We start from the raw sequence: 20,110 nt of genomic DNA on the forward strand, positions 1-20,110 counted from the left end.
GCTCCCACCTTTCAATGTTTTTAGCCAATGAGAAGTCAGAGCTGTGGTTGACGAGCGAGTTGTTAGATACCATGTGAGCTAGGTTAGGTTGAGAGTCAGTAACTGAACCAAGGCAGTAAGTAAGCAAAAACATTGATAGCGGAGTTTAAAATGTGAAGCTGTATGTGCTGAGAGTACATTTGTTGTTATTGCTTTCCAAGGTTTGCAAACTTTTTGTTTGTGTTTTGCTGTAAAATGCCAGGAGTGGAATATAATAAACAAAGCACGGAGTTGGGTGGGGTGCCTTTTATTTATAGTGCCTTATCACCCCTTTTTACCTGTGAATGCTATATTGAAAATTATGAAGTTACAGATGTTAATTTTTAAGTTAAAAAATGATCGAGTTACCCAAATGTTTTGTTGCTGTTGTTCTTACTCTAGCATGTCAAGAATATAGTGGTGGGATGGTGGGGCAGAGTGAAATATTCACTATGTGCTTCACCACTGAAGTGTTGTTATCCAGTCGTTGGTTGTCTTCTAGGGAAATGCAGCCAGTGTGTGGGGGGCTGCCAGTTAAGTTGATTATAGCAGCAGTAGGAGGGGAGGGTGATTAATTGAGGAAAGGTTCTTGGCTTTGGGTACTTGCTGCTGGTATAAACACTTAAATGGTATAGTTATATCAAAGTCTCAAACACAAAATCTTTTTGTTCAAAAAAAGATATATGTGGTTCTTTGACCTGCGCTGATAACATTGTTGTAATTCTTATCAGATATTAAATAATAAATATACACAACAAATGAATACACTGCTTGCTTTTTAGCATTTTAAATCTTGAATATATTCAAACATGAGCATCTCAAAGGATTGCTGTATACCTTAAGCTTTTTTTACTCCCTCCATGCCTGGTCTCACACTGAATGTAGTACTGCCAGCCTAAGAGCAATTGATGAAAGACCTACAGTAACGTAACTGGTTTACAGCTCATGAAACCTGAGTTCCTTGCATGGTTTAGAGTTGCCACTGGAGCAAAGCAGGATTCTTGTGCCTTTAACAGGTGTGCGGCAGGCAGAAATTCAGCATGTTAAGCCTTTTCTATTATGGAAATATAATTATGGGGAAAGCTTCCCTTGTAGACATTCTGCTTGTCAGACATCTTATTACTTATGTATATCCACTGACTTGTTTTTGGACCCTCCACTCCCCCTGAAAAAGAGGACACACATGTGCACATGGCACTAAGAATATGCAAATGTTATGCATAACTGTTGTCTTTTTATGAGTGGAGAGGGGCCCCAATCCACATACAATTTGTACCAGGCCCAGAAAATCCTACCCTGGAGAGCCACTGACAGACAGTACAGACATGCTAAGCTAGATGAATCAATGGTCCGACTTGGTGTAAGACATATTCTATGTTCCTGCGTAATGGATTTCAAACTAAGGATAGCATACATGGTGCCAAAGAGAATGGTTGAAATAAAGCAACATTACATTGTGGTGTAGTGGTTAAGGTGTTGAACTATGACCTGGGAGACCAGGGTTCGAATTCCCACACAGCCATGAAGCTCACTGGGTGACCTTGGGCCAGTCACTGCCTCTTAGTCTCAGAGAAAGGCAATGGTAAACCCCCTCTGAATACCGTTTACCATAAAAACCCTATTGATAGGGTAGCCATAAGTCGGAATCAACTTGAAGGCAATACAACCAACCAACATAGTAGAATTTCAGCAATGAATTTCAGACATTCAAATACAAAAAGTTTACTGCTTTGATGATAGAAAAAAAAGCAGGTGCAGATATTCTGGTTGCATGTGTGTTTTAGGAGTTACTGATGTACTGCCCTGCAAGGGAATTGCAAAAGCAGGTATGAGGAATCAGTGGCCCTCAAGATGTTGTTGGATTATAAATCCCATCATCCTTGACCATTGGCCATGGTGCCAGAGGTCGATGGGTCCCAACAACATCTGCAGGGCCATATATTCCCCATCCCTAATATAAAGCCTAAACAATTTTGCATACAAAGCAGCAAGTATTATTTGTATCTCTGTAGTCAATAGCTGTACCGTATAAGGATCCAAAATAATAATCATCTCACATTTATATTCTACCTGTTGGCTCATAATGTATGTAGGTTACTCCACTTTATCTTCATAGCAACCCTCTGGGTGTGTAGGACAGCATAGACTAAGAGTGCAGGACTGCCCCAAGGTAATCCAGTGAGCTTCATTGCTGAATGGGGAATGAACACTGCTTTCTAGAGTTGCCAGGCTCAGGGCCTGAGAATGATTCTGTATCTTTAAGAGAAGAGAAAATTCAGCCAAGTGCAGGTTTTCTTGCAATACTGTAATGGGAAAAACCACAAGGTGAAATTCTCCCTTCCCCCAGCCTCCAAGAGGTCTTCTGTAAAAGTTGTGCAGGGGGAAGGGAGAATCTCACCTTGTGGTTTTTCCCATTACAATATTGCAAGAAAACCTGCACTTGGCTGAATTTTCTCTTCTCTTAAAGATACAGAATCATTCTCAGGCCCTGAGCCTGGCAACCCTACTGCTTTCCCAAGTCAAACACTCTACCCACACTGGCTCTTATACATGGATGTGGGTTACCTTATTTTATATTAACAACAACTCTGAGAGTAGATTAGATTTAGAGAATATGACTGGCCCAAGTTCACTTGATCATTTTGCATTGCCAAGGTGTCTTTCAAAAGCTCACAGCCTGTAGACACTTTTGATGTGGTTAATTAAACAAAAGTCACTCATTAACCTTAACCTTAAAATTCTAAGATGTTCAATCACTCTGCATTACCTATCCCTCTGTGATAACAGAACACCTAAGTAAATCCTAGTGGGACCATTATCCCGTTGCCTTTGCCCCAGTTCCATTATACAGTGCCTTGCAAAAGTAATCAGACCCCTAACCAATGTTCTCATATTACTGAATTACAAATGGTACATTATAATTTTGTTCTTTATGATATTTTATTTTGAAACACTGAAAGTCACAATCAATTATTGTAAGGTGACATCGGTTTTATGTTGGGAAATATTTGTAAGAAACATAAAAAACTGAAACATGTCGCTTACATAAGTATTCAACCCCTGCGCTGTGGAAGCTCCCAGTTTACACAGATGAAAGAAATTGCCCTGTCGAGGACACAGTTACCTTACAATTGGCCTCCACTTGTGAACCATTAAAGTTTCTGTTATATTGTCAGGATAAAAAACCCATTGTTGAAGGATCATTGGTTAGGTTGTGGATGTGAAGGAAAATGAAGACCAAAGCGTATTCTACAGAAGTGAGAGATAATGTAATATAAATGCATAGATTAGGAAAAGGGTACAAAATAATATCCAAGCGTTTGGATATCCCATTGAGCACAGCTGGATCAATAATCCGGAAGTGGAAGCTGCATCACACCACCCATCCCCCAATACTCAGTGCTCAAACAAGAAGGAAACTTGTGAGAGAAGCCACAGAGAGGCCACTTTGAAGGAGCTACAGAGTTCAGTGGCTGGGAATGGAGTAATGGTGCATCAGTCAACCATTATCAAGAGCTCTGCATAACACTGGCCTTTACTGGAGAGTGGCAAGAAAGAAGCCATTACTCAAAAGGTACCATCTGAAAGTACATCTGGAGTTTGCCAGAAAGCATGAGAGAGCCCCAGCTGCGATGTGGGAAAAGGTTTTGCGGTCAGATGAGACTAAGATAGACCTTTCTGACCAAAACTCAAAGCGCTATGTGTGGCACAAACCTAACACTGCCCATGCCTCAAGACACACCATCCTTACAGTGAAGTACGGTGGTGGTAGCATCATGCTGTGGGGATGCTTCTCATCAGCAGGGACTGGGTATCTTGCTGAAATCGAAAGAAGAATGGATGGAGCAAAACACAGGGAAGTAACTGCATGAGAACCTGCTTCAGTCCACTAAAAAACTGAAGTTTGGGAGGAAATTCACTTTTTAGCAGGACAATGATCCCAAGCACAAGGCCAAAGCAACACTGGAGTGGCTCAAGAACAAAAAAGTGAATGTCCTACAGTGACCCAGTCAAAGTCCTGATCTCAATCCCATTGAGAATCTGTGGCGCTCTTTGAAAATTGTGGTCCACAATCAACCAACCAACCTAAATGACCTGGAGCGAATTTGCCAAGAATGGGCCAAAATCCCTCTGACAATGTGTGCAAAGCTGATACATATCTACCCCAAAAGACTTAAAGTTGTTATTGCAGCAAAAGGTGGCTCTACCAGATATTAATGTGGGGGGGTTGAATACGTATGCAAGCAACATGTTTCAGTATGTTTCTTACAAACATTTCTCAACATAAAACCAATGTCACCTTACAATAATTGATTGTGAGTTTCAGTGTTTCAAAATAAAATATCATATAGAACAAAATTATAATGTGCCATTTGTAATTCAGTAATATGAGAGCATTGGTCGGGGTCTGATTACTTTTGCAAGGCATTGTAACTTCTGAAGAGATCAGGCAACTTTAAGCAGCACCCACAAGCCATGTGTTGTGCAAACATGCAAGTGTAAAATATAAATAGTCAGCAGGCAAAGAAAAACTTATTTCTCTATTTTTTTATTCATTTTATAGCTTTTCTTTATAGCTTTTTATAGCTTCAAGGCAATACTTGCCTTGGTAGAATTCCTACTGAAATAATATTTGTCTTTTCTATTCCTGTTAAGTTTTGATTGCATTATCAAAGCATAGTCCATGCGTTATTTGTTTTGAAAGACCTTTTATAATTGGATGTGCCACACTGAGCCAGTTTTCCCAGAAGCTTGGAAATATTTTCTAATAATAAAAATAACACATTGGATACAATGGGTCAACGAGATTTACTTCTCCCACCATGGAAAAAAAATACTACAGTATCTTATCAAACACAATATTAAGAGCATGATACAACCAACGTTAAGCATAACTCCCATTGATTTCAACTGGAGAAATTAACAGTGTAATCTTGTACATGTCTACTCAGAAGTAAGCCCCACTCAATTCAATGGGTGTTACAGATAAATCTGTATAGCTGGGGTAGTGATATTAATCTGATGGATAGGTGGGGCAGTCTTCCTGTCAATCACTTAACATCACAATGACTGACATCAGGTGATGATCATTGGGACTACAAAGCACCATGCGCTGCTTGCATAGAGCCTTGTGCGGTGCTCTGAAATGCCACTAATCATCAGGCTTGAAGTCACTGCTCATCAGCTGATGGGCAGTGACTTCAAGTCAGCTTTCTGCAGGGATCAGCTGCATGATCATGTTCCCCAGGGCCAAATTTGGATTTGTGCAATATGGCCCATGGGCTTAAGGTTCTCCACCACTGGTGTATAGGATTGCAGCCTATGTGCTGAATTTTCCTATTAAAATAAACTGGGCTCAACAGTGCTTTAACTTTGGCTGGGTTGTGCCCTAAGAACGAAGCCTTTTTTCATTCATACAAAAATCCTATGCTTTAACCAGACTGATGTGGTAACTGTTAGTTTGCCTCGTTGTAGATGCTACATACACGTTACTATTTTTTTAAAAAAAACCTTTGTATTTTATGCCATGTCAGGAAATGATAAAATGAGGAGGTACTTAAAACAAACATTAGGAAAGAAATGTTGAAAACTATTTTCTGTGGTACATATGTAATAATTAGCTAACTAATGTGCAGAACAATTTAATTATCTGTAGTACAATATGTTAACAATGTACCAAACTTAACATTTTCATTCTATTACTATTGCACAAGAATTCTGTGTCCTAAAATAGTTGCCATCTTCTCTTAAAGCTAAAGCAAAGGAAACAACACCATTTTATTTTATTTAACAGATTTCTACACCCCTCGCCACACATAGTGATTTTAAGGTAGTTTCCAACATAATGTATTCCATTTAACATAAAGCAACAATAAGAATACTTAAAACCAATAATTAATAAAATACAGCAGTGTAGAAAAAACTGAAACATCAAACAACATCAACTAATTTTCCTCCAAAGGCCCAAGAGAACAAACATTTTTTCACTCAGAATTTCCATCAAGTTGTTGCCACCCTTGTCTCCAGGAGGAGGGATTTCACAGTCAGAGTGTCACAACAGAGAAGGCTTTCTCACATGTCACTGCACCTCCAAGCCCTCCAGCAAGTCGGTGAATAGACCCCCCTCCTATCTGCTGACTGCAGGGTATGGGAGAGTTGATATGATAGCTAGATCCAAGGCAATGCAGGGCTTTAAAAGTTAGTACTCTTTGAAGTGGACCCAGTAGTATATAGGCAGCCAAGACAGATTGAGTCATATAAAACTACACGCTGATGCACCAGTCAATACACTAGCTGCAATGTTTAAACCATCTTGGAAGGAAGTTCAATATAAAGTGCACTACAATACTCTAGGCGCAAGTTTACAAGGGCATACACCGAGCCAGAGCTAGTAATATGCACCTTGTCACTGAGGCCACCTGGGTCTCAAGTGACAATGCCATATTCAGGTGTATCCCCAAAATATAAACCATGATACAAAGAAGCAGAAAACTACCCTGGCTAAAGTATAATTTGGATTTTTGAAAGAGGGACAAAGATTTTAGCCAGCCTTGATAACACGTCAGTTTTGAGTATAAAATCTAATCTCTGGACTCCTACTGTAAAGATGCGCCATCAGATAATGGACACTGTACTTTCTGCTGCAGACTTGCAGTTGAAATTCATCTGAACAACTGTTTTTTTTTATCACCACAACTTTTGGCCAAACACATTTTATAATTTATGTCTAATTATTTAATCAACAAATGTGAATATGAAAACACATGACCTCATTAGCAGAACTTCCTTCTCTAGACAATATAATCCTTTCTACATTCCTAGTTACATTAGAAAAGCAGCATCTCTTTAGCATCAACAACAAAAATGCCTATTTTATACAATAAGAAATAGAGCCAGTGGTAGCTGGTGGCACCATGCCAGTGGGGCAGCGGAATCCGCTCTGGGTTTTAGTCTGAACTGTCAATGAGTTGTTCAAGGTGCTGAAACCACCACTGACAAGAGCTATTTTACAATCCATGTTACATTTCTCAAAGTTTCTAAGACTAACACACACATCTTTTTGGATATCAGAAACCAAGTTACTACTGTGCTCGGGGCAAAATGATCACCTACAAGGATTCATCAGGAGCAGAGTTTGTAGTTGGTGCTGACAGAGATTGAAAAACTTCTAATTCCATCAAATAGGGCTCAGGTGTGATGAAACAAAGGTTGTGAACTCTGTTCTAGTCTAATGGCACAAAAAACAGCAAACAGCACAAGCACAATAGCTTATGTATCTAACAAACTAAATCTGTTATGCCTGTTCAAATGGCTTGAACCAATTTTGAAGGGCCCCTGGTATTTCATTAGCAAAAAGTGATTGCAGACATTAGGATGGTAGCAAGATCTCTTCTTGTGCTTTTTCACGATGTTCTTACAAGTCTGTTCTCAGCAGGAGGCAGTAAGCTCCTTTGCTCTCAAGAGGTTCCTCCCTGAGACCCTGTCCATGGTTTCCTGTCTCCCATTGCTTCCTGTCCCCTGACAGCCCCGGAACCTCTTTGACCGTCTTCTATTCATGGGGTGAGGAAGAGCTGTTCCCATTCCCTAAATCAGCCTTTCCCAACCTGGTGCCCTCCAGATGTTTCAACTATAACTCCCATTGGCTTCAGCTATCAATTGGTTCAGTGTTTCAGTTAACTGGCCATGCCTTCCTCCAGGATACTCCATCCCAGTCTCTCTTCCAGTCAGTCAGCATTCCATGCCCATTGATTATGCTCAGCCCTCATTGAGGGTGTCCCCTCCCTTTTTAGAGGGTTTTTTTCCTTAGAGGTATTTTGTACTTCTGCAAACCTTGAGGTTTCCTGAGCCTGTTGAGATCTCCTTCTTGTGTATGGAGGATGTCATTTTGGCTACTTAAGCCCCAGTACTCTGTTCTGGACACTGGAAATACAGGAAATTATTAGGAATGCCCTCATTTGTATTTTATTTATTTTTATTTAGAAACATTTATAAACCACTTAATATTTTTAAAGAGAGTTGTGCCTTCAGAGCAATTCTTATCCTATATTCCAAGTTCCCTTTGGGTTGTGCTGACTTTGTGAAAGCTATTTAAAGTTACGAGATAGTGAACCTTGAAAAGATTAACAGCAGCCATTGCCACATTTTCAAGGTGTGAGCTATTGTTATTTCATCTTGGACATATATATTGCACATGAGTCTACTAGACTGTAAAAAAAAAAGCCATACTTGGATCCAAACAATATACTACGTAAGAACATAAGGAGAGTCTTCCTGGATCAGACCAAAGGCCAGTCTAGCCCAGCATCCTATTCTAACCGTGGCCGTCCAGATGTCCATGGGAAGCCTGAAAGCAGGACCTGAGTGTAACAGCACTCAGCCCACTTGTAGTTCCCACCAACTAGTATTCAAAGACATGCTGCCTCTGACACCGAAGGCAGTACAGAGCCATCATGGCTAGGAGCAGTTAATGTCCTTATGAATCCTCTTTTAAAGCCATCTAAGTTGGTGGCCATTCCTACATCATTTGGGAGCAAATTTCACAGTTTAACTCTGCACTGTGTAAGAAGCCATTTCTTTTGTCTGTCTTGAATCTGACAACATTCAGCTTCTTTGGATGGCCCTGAGTTTCAGTATTATCGAGATGGGGAGAAAAACTCTCTATCCACTTTCGATCATGTCCCCCCACTTGATTTTTCTAAAAAGCCCAAATGTTATAACCTTTCCTCACAAGGGAGTTGATCCAGCCCCTGGATCATTTTGCTTGTCCCTTTCTGAAACTTTCCCAGCTCTACAATGTCCTTGTTGAAGGGCAAGAAATGGAACTGTACACAGTATTTCAAGTGTGGCTGTTCCATAGATTTGTATAATGGCATTAGGATATTGGCAGTTTTATTTTCAACCCTTTTCCTTATTATCCCAAACATAGAATTTCCCTTTTTCACAGCTGTCATATATTACTAGGTCGAAATCTACATCAAGCTATCCACTACGACCTCTAAGTCTCATTCCTGGTCAACCACACCACCAGTTCAGACCCTGCATAACACATGATTTTAGACGTAAATTAATGTCGTTCTCTTGAAAGACTGCTGATAATGTTAAAAGAGTATAACTATATGCTACAATAACTACATCCATGAGCCCTAACTAGAGAGAGAGGAACTATGGGATTCCTGGCAGGCAATATTAACTGTACTATCTGAAATTTGCAAGGAAAATGGCTGCCGATTGTTCTGGAAACTGACACTATTTTGGAATGCAAGAGTCCCTTCCATTTTAACCCAGAAAGAAAGCTCAGACCTGGGCTCCTTCTGGGAGGAAGGGCGGGATATAAATTTAATAAATAAATAAAATAAATACCAAACATTTGGGAACTGTTGCCCTGTATACTGCAATGCACTGAGCCAATATCTTTAAATTTATTAATTATTTCAGTTGTCTTTTGAAAAGAAGTTTCCTCATTAATATTAAGAAGACCTAAAACCAATATATTTTTAGACTCCTAACTCTGCAAATTATGGAATATTAACCAGCATTATGAAGCATTTAAGAAAGCTTTGTTAACTTAGCAACCACTTGTTTCAATGGTGTTCTTGTTGTAGCACAACATGGCTAGAGCACAACAGAAGTTCTCTATTCCTCCTCGCTCATCCTGTTATATTACATGGTGAACTTTCACTGCTCTCAGCTATATTGCTATGCAAATGACTTTAATGTAAGAGGAGAAAGAGGTGAATGCATCTTTCTACCCCTCAAGAATACTATATTTCTAATAAAGGTATACAACTGGCAGCTAGATATGTTCAGAATGAATATAACTGGCAACACTTCAACATTTAACTAACAGCCCTATTTATGGAAATCTTACACGAACGCTTTTATGTTGTCTGCACAGCCAATTAGCGCAATTAAAAAGAAAAGATAAGGGTAAAAAGAAAGGGTAAGGGAAAGTTTTCATACGGAAAGCGGGACTGGACCAAGATGAAGGAGGTGTGAAAATTGGAGGGAGAAACATCAATAATTTAAGATATGCAGACGATACCATACTACTAGCAGAAACCAGTAATGATTTGAAACGAATGCTGATGAAAATTAAAGAGGAAAGCACAAAAGCAGGACTACAGCTGAACGTCAAAAAGACTAAAGTAATGACAACAGAAGATTTATGTAACTTTAAAATTGACAGTGAGGACACTGAACTTGTAAAGGATTATCAATACCTCAGCACAGTCATTAACCAAAATGGAGACAATAGTCAACAAATTAGAAGAAGGCTAGGACTGGGGAGGGCAGCTATGAGAGAACTAGAAAAGGTCCTCAAATGCAAAGATGTATCACTGAAGATTAAAGTCAGGATCATTCAGACCATGGTATTTCCAATTTCTATGTATGGATGTGAATGCTGGACAGTGAAAAAAGCAGATAAGAGAAAAATCAACTCATTTGAAATGTGGTGTTGGAGGAGAGCTTTGTGCATACCATGGACTGCGAAAAAGACAAATAATTGGGTGTTAGAACAAATTAAACCAGAACTATCACTAGAAGCTAAAATGATGAAACTGAGGTTATCATACTTGGACATATAATGAGAAGACATGATTCATTAGAAAAGATAATGCTGGGAAAAACAGCAGGGAGTAGGAAAAGAGGAAGGCCAAACAAGAGATGGATTGATTCCATAAAGGAAGCCACAGACCTGAACTTACAAGATCTAAACAGGGTGATTCATGACAGATGCTCTTGGAGGTCGCTGATTCATAAGGTCGCCATAGGTCGTAGTCGGCTTGGAGACCATAACAGCAAAGGAAATTTGGGAGAAAGTCCTACACTTTTTGTAAAAGTGGCTGGTAGAATTTCTTTCACTTCTGAGTTCAATACACATTCAGCACACCTGTTTTAATTTGCCCTGACTGTGAAAGATGGGGTTGTAATTAAACCAGAGCTTTACTTGAATAGGAACAACAAGTCACGGTAATGTATATATGCTGCTAAGGTAGTTGATATACCACTATAATTTATAGGACTGCACCAAACAAGCCTATTTTTCAGCGTAATTATAATTTACTTGCAGCAGAGGAACCAGATGGCATTGCAGTTGTGAGCCTTTCCCTCTGAAAGATAATCAGCCCAATGCAGTTCCTGACAGAGTGGCACATTTTCTCTTTGCATGGATTGGAGTGAGAGAAGAATGGTATCATTGAAGGCTCTTCCTGTACCCTACCATTCCTTTTAAATGAAGTACTAAGCAACTCATAATCCTCTTCCCTCAATTTTTTGCAGAATATGGTAGTAGCAAATACACATCCCAGAGTCTAACCAATGCTAGAAGGATAACACAGCTTTCAACATGGCAGCATTACTCTGTCAGGCATTTAGGTTTACATCCACCTGTTCAGTGTTTTCATACTTACAAAATGGGATCTCGATTAAGCTACTGGCCAGTTGCATCCCTGAGTACAAAGGTTTCCTGACAACAAGCACTGTGTGATGGATTACTGGATAGCTCTTTGTACTCACTTACCCACACGGGAGGGAGGGGGAAACACCATGTCTACCAACACACACAGAAACACATGCGTGCAGATCAGGCTGCAATATCAGTTAGCTGGACTCAGATGATTCCCATTTAATGTGAAGGCATTCTGAATGTATGATTTTCATGAGTCTAGGATGAGGGTGAGGAATCTGTAGCCCTACAGATGTTGTTGGAATATAACTTCATCATCCCTGACCAGGACTAACACAACATTTGAAGGGCTACAGATTCCCCACCCCTGGTCCTACCCAGATCTTTAACTTGCCCTTTGCCAAATATAATCTTGAACCTTATACAGCTACTAGATGTAGAATCCAATTTCCCAATCCGCATTGGCGATGATCAAGGATGATGGAATTGTAGTCCAGCAACATCTGGAGGACCACAGGTTCTCCACTTCTGTTATACAGACTAGAGGCATTGCTTTTAATCCTTGCATTTTAATTCATAGGTAATGGAAATAGTAATTCAGACTTTGTATAACGGTTCTATCGAGAAAGTTGACCAAAACCAATGTTTGAACAGTATATGATGATCCCCCCACCCCCGCTAATGACTGTAGCTTTATCTAGCCTACATCTCTGTCCTAATATTTATTCTGTGTTCGGTCCATGTATCACTCTGTTCCTTTGGCCCTGCCTGCTTACAAGTACAAACAAGCAAACATGCAGGTTGCCGGAAGCGGCACTCCTTCCCTGGTCCTGCTACTGCAGCACTACCAAAGGCTAAGCATTATGTTCAAACCTGGGCTCGTGATTTGTCTCCCCCAGACAAACAATGAGTGACAAACCAAGAATAAACCTTGGTTACAGCTCCTGGTTTGTCTGGAGCATGACAAACCACAAGTCTGGGTTCAGACATAATGCTAAGCCAAATCAAGCCTTAGTCCCAGGTTTGGCCTGCAGCCACAATCTTCAGTTCAGGAACCTGCATGCTTGCTCATTGGATACATGCCAACCAGGTCACCATCTAGTTGGTGCTGATCTTCCATTTTGGCCATTGGTCTCTTCCTCTTTCCTAGCCTTTAGTTCTGGTTCTGACATCTATTTTAAAATGTTGATATTTGCCTTGATCATGGATATGAAATAACCAGAACCTCAGTGGCTCATTACCCATTTATTTATTCCTTATTTAGCCCTTATTTATTCCTCACAATTATATCCCTTCGAAGATAAGGTAATATCCTTATCTTATGGTAATATCCATTTACTCCCATTTTATCCTCTCACTGGGCTGACAGATGGTGACTAGTCCAAGGTCACTCACAGAACTTCATAGCAAACAGGGATTTGAACTCTGGTCTCCCTTTTCTAAGTTGAAACATAATACGACCCTGCCTGTGTATATGTATGATCTTGCCAAATCCTATGGATTCCCATTCCTGCAGAGACTCTGTAACAGTTCTGGCTGCTGACTGCTTAGTCACCTATTACTGTAAACAAAAAATTGACTGATTCTCAGGAATAGTCTAAGCCTTGCAAGTTGTTTATCCTAGATATTAAAAGGCTGTGGAGGGGGGTGGTAGACCCACTCTTCATCCCATTCCCATTACAAGCAGTCTTGTGGTACCTTATAATAAAGACTAACAGATTTATTATGGCATAAGCTTTTATGGACTACAGACCACTTCATCAGAAAGCTTATGCCATAATAAATCTGTTGATTTGTAAGGTGCCACAGCATGTTTTTGCTGCAACAGACAAACTAATACAGCTACCTCTCACACTTAATTCATACTTTTGTCTTTTGGGAATGCAACTGTACATGCACCTATCTTTCTCCCCCCCCACCAACTTACAAGTTTCTATTCAGATAAATGCAGGCATATTTGAGATGCATTCTTATGAGCAAATAGACTGGCAAAGTTAAATACACTGAAGCCTCAGATACGTGCAGTACCTTTAACCCTGAGTTTCAGCATTATTGCTGCTTGCCAATGCCGTACGTGAGTGTGGTCACCGATATGCATGTCCCAGCGCCTGGCCAGAATGGGAGGGGCCAGTAGCAGCAGTGAGTCACTGGGGTGCCATGGCAACAGCTCCTTTCAGCTGCATCCCATGTGCATCTGCAGCAGCATCTCTGCTCAGCACAAGCCGCAGCTATTCAGCAGCAGGCTCCCTCCTTCCCGCCCCTTCGGTTGAGCATGAGCGGCTCTTTGCCACCGCCAGCCAAAACAGCACCACGTGAGAGACAAAACACACAGTGTGCTATTGACTCTGCCTTTCCTCTCTTGGTGGCTCTTGCTGCTCATCTCCTGGGAAAGTACCTTTTGGAGGGCAGCCATCTCACTGCATCCTACTCCGTGTTGCCCTTCGGGATTCAGGCAGCCTCTACCATGGTGGTAAACGTGGCAAAGGCTGAACTTTCAAGGAGCCACCCCCAGTGGGGCCCCTCGCTCTGGAGAAGGAGGCCTGCTTGGGTGGCTACCTTGAATGGAGCGCCTTGACTAAGTGCCAACATGTAGTGAGGGGGAAAGGTTTGCCAGTCAAAAGTTCCCGCCTCCTAGTGAATAAGTTCCAGTGGGCTGGATGGTAAAAAAAAGCCATTTTCGCCCAAGCCTGGTTAGGAACCAGGAGAGTTCCTTCAAGGGGTCGCCCTGGTGAGAATGTCTTAGCAGGGAGGGGGAACGACGCCACACCCTTTTCCCCACCTCAACACCCCAATCCCCGTCCCCTCGCCCCAAATGGCTGCTCTGCACGGCGCTGCCGCCACCAGCCCAGCCGCCACCCCTTTTCTTTACCTTGACGCTGGTCTGGCTAGTCTGGGTCTCCGCCTCGACGCCACAGCAGTGGTGCACTCCGATCCTGCCTTCTCGGCCAGCGGGCTCCCTGCGCGGGTGGGCCGGGCAGTTTGGCGGCGGCGGCTGTCGGCTCTGGTAGGCGAGGACCGAAGGGATGGAATCGGCCGCGTCGGTCTTGATGAAGAGGCCGTGCAAGGTGGCGGCTGTGCCCTGCGAGATGGTGGTGGTCTGGTGCGGGGAGTTGGACTCGTCCGAGTCCCGGCAGTAAATCACGCCGCTTTGCGAGACGTGGATGCTGGGAGCACAGCCCATCCCTCCGCCGCCGCCCTCGCCACGCCACCCCTGGCGCCAAGCAAGCCGGCGGGGGCCCCGAAGCCACCCTTTGCAGCTGGCGAGGGACGGCCGAGCCGGCTCGGCGGACGGGGGGCGCTTCCTGCACAGCTCAGCCCAGGCTAAGGAGCCGATGACGGCGGCCTTGTGCTGCTGCACATCGCCTCGCCTCTCCGCCGGCACAAGCCCCGCGCGCTGCCTGTGTGAGGGCGCGAGTATATCGGTTTGCTTTCCCCTCTAAGGCGCCCCAGGGGTTCCACGAGACGCTCCCGGCTCCCCGAGGCGGGAGCCCTCTGCGAGCTCCTGCCGCCGGCCGCCGCGGAGCAGCCTGAGCCTGCGGCGCTCCATCAGGGCATCCTTTCATAGTACCCCGCTCAGGGCGGAGGAGGGCGAGGAACCCGGAAGGCTGCCCTCCTGGGGGAACTTTGCGCGCTGCCACCGGGAGGAGAGCCTGCCCTCGTCTGCTGCGCCGCCTTTTGCGACTGCCGCAATCCTGACTGTTGCGGCCCCTGGCGGCAGTGGCATCTCTGCTCACCCTCAGCAGGCTCGTGCCTCGAGTCCGGCCGCAGGGAGAGCGCGGGCTGCTCGGCTCTGGCAACCTGTGGCCCCCAAGTGTGGCTGGGCTCCGGCACCCATCATCCCTGACCGTTGGCCGCGCTGGCTAGGGCTGATGGGAGTTGGAGTCCAACAACATCTGGAAGGCCGCAGGTTCCCTGTCCCTATGGGAAGAGGAAAGGAAAGGCCGGGTGGGACCTGTGGGAATGGGAATGTGCAGGGCGCTGCTGTTTCAGTTTCTTCCCCATAGGAATGAGTGAGAACCATTCCTTTTTGACATGGAAAAAGTAAGGATGAGGCTGCAGTTAAAGGTTAGGTGGGATCTAGGCTCCTAGTGCGTGTATTTTCAGGTAAAAGAAAAAGTCGGGTCCCCCAAACTGGACTGAAGCAGGGGTTGGTAAGAGATGCTTCATCCTTTCATCCGGGCTGTTCTGTTGATCAAAATGGCTCCCTCTCCCCAGGGGCTGTTTGCCCCACCACTGGGCAAAACATACTGTTCTGTGCGCTCTGGGATCCTCCTACCCCCAGCACATTCCCCAGATGAAGACAAACCTTTTCCCTTGGAGATCCCAGTGGTTTACTTCCCCTTTCCCCCAGCCATACTCCAAATTACAGCTTGTTTATTTTGTCCCATCCTATTGAACACAACCGGTCAAATCTGCCCTATCTGTATAACCCCCTCTCTTCAACTGTACCACTCCCTATGCTAGTCCAGGGATGAGGAACCTCAGGCCCCAGGAGCCAATTGTGGCCCTCGAGACATCTCTGTCTGGCTCTTGGGATTCTCCTGAAGCCACACCCTCCTGAGCCACAACCCTCACCAGCCCTGTTTCGCACCCTCCTTGTGTGGTTTTGTCAGGTTGGAATGTATCCTTGAGCTCTGATGATGTTTCTTGCTTGCATAGATGGAGGAGAGAGTGGGATGTGTGTGAGTGTGAAGAAACCAGCCCACTGTACAAAGGTAACATTCACATTTGTTGCTTTGCCCACTTTTGCCACTGGCATGTGGCCCCTAGAAGGTTGTCCAGAAAGGAATGTGGCCCTGAGGCTGAATAAGTTTCCCTGCCCCTGTGCTAGCCTGTGACTTGACCAAGGAAATTGGTTTTAGATTAGACAGACAGACAGACAGACAGACAGACAGACAGACAGACAGACAGACAGATAGATAGATAGATAGATAGATAGATAGATAGATAGATAGATAGATAGATAGATAGATAGATAGATAGATAGATAGATAGATAGATAGATAGATAGATAGATAACGTGTTTCCATACTGAAAACCTGGCTTCAGCATTATGTCATATTGTATGTTTGTTTGTTTGTTTAAGTATTTTCCTATCTACTTTTCTACTAAGGTACATAAGACTGATTATACAGTATCTCTGATGAAGGAGCATAGTACAAAATACAGAATCTTAGCAACTGAAAATTAAAACCAGAACTAAAAAGCAAAGCTAATACAACAATTGAAAAGCAGCACAAAATCTGAACTAAAGATCAAAGCCCATCTATATAAAATATAGTTCTCTTCATGTGCACATTTGGGTCGGGGGTGTCTACATGTGTACGCTTTACTCTTATTACAAACATACCTGTGGCATCTTTTCTATTCCACACCAGTAGGGGATGCTTGTTCATGATCTGTGTATTTCACCTAACAGACTCCTCCCTTCATTTCCACCTACTCTATACCTTTCTCTTTGGGCATGCGTGCAGGAAAAATACTGCTCACACACGTTTCCTTTTTGTTTTTAACAATTTTTTACATGAAATTACATAATTCTGGAAATAAAGCTTTTTTTAAAAAAACAAAAAAACAATAGAGCACCGTTTCCATTTCATTTTCTTCCGCTTACTTGAAATGCGTACCTGTGTTTCTGTATTCTTTGTGAAGATGTGCATTGAGCTACTTTTTGTTGTGCTGTGAATTGTTATAAAGTGATGACAGTGTTTTCTTGGCAGGATTAGAAGAAGGTAGCAGAGGGAACAGCTGTTTCCAAGCAAAGGTGGCGAAGACATGCCCTGCTTGCAGTTCTAGGGTGGAACAGGTTCCAGAGGATGGTTCCGCTGATGATGATGATGATGATAATGATAAGAAGGGTCCCCATGATGGCAGTCACCAAGGCATTTGGCCTCCACTTGTCAGTTTCCCAGCTGATATCAAGGACTGCTTGGTGGTGGGAACATTGTGGCTGCAGGCTCTGCCCCTGATCAATGTGCATTCATTATAATGTGTAGAGAGCACACACACATACAGCTGTACATGCAGAGAGCTCTCTATGCACGGTTCCTGATCATGTAGAGGGTGCCTTCCACATGGGGCTTTACACAATGAATGAGCATAGTTTAGGGGCAGAGCCTGCTGTTATGATGCTCCTTCCTCCAGACAGAATGCCTGCCTCAAGAAGGCTCACAGTGAGAAGAAAGACTCACATTTTGCACAGTATCTATGCTTGGGTCAGTAAAAGAAAAAGTTAATCCCTCCATATAGCTAATTAGCATCTCTTCCTGATAATCAAGATCTTGGATAAACTATTCAGCTGTGCTTATCCACCAAATGTGGAAAGGCAATTCTGGGATAAATAACCCAGAGGGGACCACATGGAGGATATGATGTTTGACTGGATGCATGCTGTGCACTCGTGTTGCTACAGCCTCTCCCCAGTGATTCCTGTGAAAGTGATGGCACTATGTGCAATGGCACCCTTAAAATAATACATATCTGGCAACAATACTTTTAAGTGTCCTCTTTAATTGTTCCCTTTACTTAGCTTTGTACAAGAGACTCATCATAGTTCTCACTTTTATACACATTTTAAAAGCACTTAGATAAAAGTGCTTCATAATAAATGTGTGGTTCCTAATAAATGATTTAATGAAGCAGATCCGGACATACAATGCAAAGCTAATAGTGATGGTATGTCAACAGCCATTCCGAGAAAGACGTGTTATAATTTCCAGAAGAGTAGCCATTATTAGTCTGTTGTACCAAAATCAGCAAAGAGCCTTGTTGCACTTTAAAGACTGACATGATTAAGAAGCTTTTGTGGACCACAGTCTACTTCATCAGATGCATAAATTCTGTAATCCTGAATTGTATATATATGTTTGCTGATTCAGGATTACAAATTATGCAACTGATGAAGTGGAATGTGATCCATAAAAGCTTATTATGCTACAATATCAGTCTTTAAGATGCCACAAGGCTCTTTGTTGTAGGTGCTGTTGCAGACAACAAATTGAATATGGAGCAACTATTTTCTAAGGCTGGTACACACCATATATTTAAAACACATTATTCCCCCAAACAGTCCTGGAAACTGTACCCCTCACAGAGCTACAATTGCCAGCACCCTTAGCAAAGTACAGTTTCCAGGATTCTTTGGGGGTACTTTAAAGGTGCTTTAAATGTATGATGCCTATGCAGCCTAAGACTTGGAAGGCAACACTAGAGCACTGGAAATACCTCATGTGGGGTTTGTGATCCATTTAAGATGTATATTGACAAGTTGGAAAGAATGCAGAAAGCAGCTACTAGGATAATAGTGCAACTAGAATTATGAGGAAATACTGAAAGACCAGAGAAAAGCAAGGGGAATATGTAGATGGTTTCAGATATTTAAAAGACAAACAATTGTCCACATTATCAACTGAGAGATTAAAGAAAACAGGCCTGGCACCAGCAGTCAGCCAGGTCCGACACTGGCCAAGGGTCCTAGTGACTTGGAAGGGCCCTTACCAGCCCAACTCAGATGTGCTGCCATTCACTGCCCTCCCTGCCAGGGTCCCAGGCGCTTTTCAACAAGGGTAGTGGTGCCACTTTTGAAAGGGAACCAAGCTCAATTCCCACCTACCATTTTGAGTTACCCAAAATGCCTCAGCCTATAGATCTATGAAATCTATGGATCTGTAGGACTATAGATCTATAGACTCATATATCTATGAGCCAAGGCATTCCATAATGTAAGACAATGGACAGCCACCATTAATGAGAGCCAAGCTTAGCTCCTGTTCAAAAGTGCTGCCACCCATCCTCCACTGAAGTGCGTCCTGGTGGAGAGAGAGACGAGTGCTGCAACTGTCAAAGTAGGGGTGGCAGCTGAGAAAGCATGTGACAACTGACACGACAAGGTGCGCCCTGCCCTGGTTGGGGAATGAGAGGGTGAAGGGCTCATTGTTGCCACTGTACCAGTGGCTTCCAAAGTCTGGCCCTGGCACCGAAAGAAAACAAAGTTAAATTCAGATTAAAAAGCATAAGAACTTCCAAATAAAGTGAATAATAATACCTAGTGAAATTTTGGGATGTCCCTCAAGAAGCAATTGGGAAGATACCAGGTGGGAACAAATTGGTTCAGGAAATCTTGTAGAGCATTTTTAGACTAGATATCCAGCACCAAGCCCAGGATTCTATGAATACTGATGCCTGAATTAGTGGGCAAGGCATTGATTGAGTATAGTTTAAAAAACAGAACAAAATCTCATGTCAGATCTGCTATTGCTGCAATTACAAAATTGTAAAATTGCATAACATTATGTAGTGTTATGAGTATGGGGGTTAGAATGGATGATCCCTGTGGGTCCCCTTCCAGCCTCTGATTTGGAATCCTGAGCCTTGGAATGAGGAACTCGCTCTGCTGGTCAGATGAGTCTCTTTTGTTAAGATAATAGAGTGGCCAGGTAGGATAATGGGTCTATCAGTTGCCCAGCAACTGCTGAATGGGCCAGGAAGACCCTTTTGTCATTGAAACTCTTCAGGAGAGCCTCCCCCCCCCCTTACTGGCCACTAGCAGAAGTTTGTGCTTTGAGTGTTTTAAGTTGTGTCTAGCGAAAGGCTGGTGACTGGAGGTGGGCAGAGAGGCTATCCCTCTGCACCATGGCTTTAGGATGCCTTCTGCAACCCAGATGGAAAAGCTGGATATTGGACTGC

At 43.0% G+C, this 20,110-nt stretch overlaps 1 protein-coding gene across 8 annotated transcripts in view; it reads right to left on the reverse strand.

Annotated features, from left to right (window-relative positions):
- The window catches only part of PDE8B (phosphodiesterase 8B), a 68,481-nt gene extending 53,875 nt beyond the window's left edge, over positions 1–14,606 (reverse strand). For all 8 annotated transcript variants that reach the window (XM_061620217.1, XM_061620260.1, XM_061620207.1 and 5 more), the window contains exon 1: positions 14,295–14,606. In XM_061620217.1, the coding sequence (XP_061476201.1) occupies positions 14,295–14,606 (312 nt within the window). The remainder of the gene's footprint in view (positions 1–14,294) is intronic.
- Positions 14,607–20,110: the final 5,504 nt, after the last annotated feature.

This window comes from Rhineura floridana, chromosome 1, assembly GCF_030035675.1.
Source record: "Rhineura floridana isolate rRhiFlo1 chromosome 1, rRhiFlo1.hap2, whole genome shotgun sequence".
NCBI classification, from domain to species: domain Eukaryota; kingdom Metazoa; phylum Chordata; class Lepidosauria; order Squamata; family Rhineuridae; genus Rhineura; species Rhineura floridana.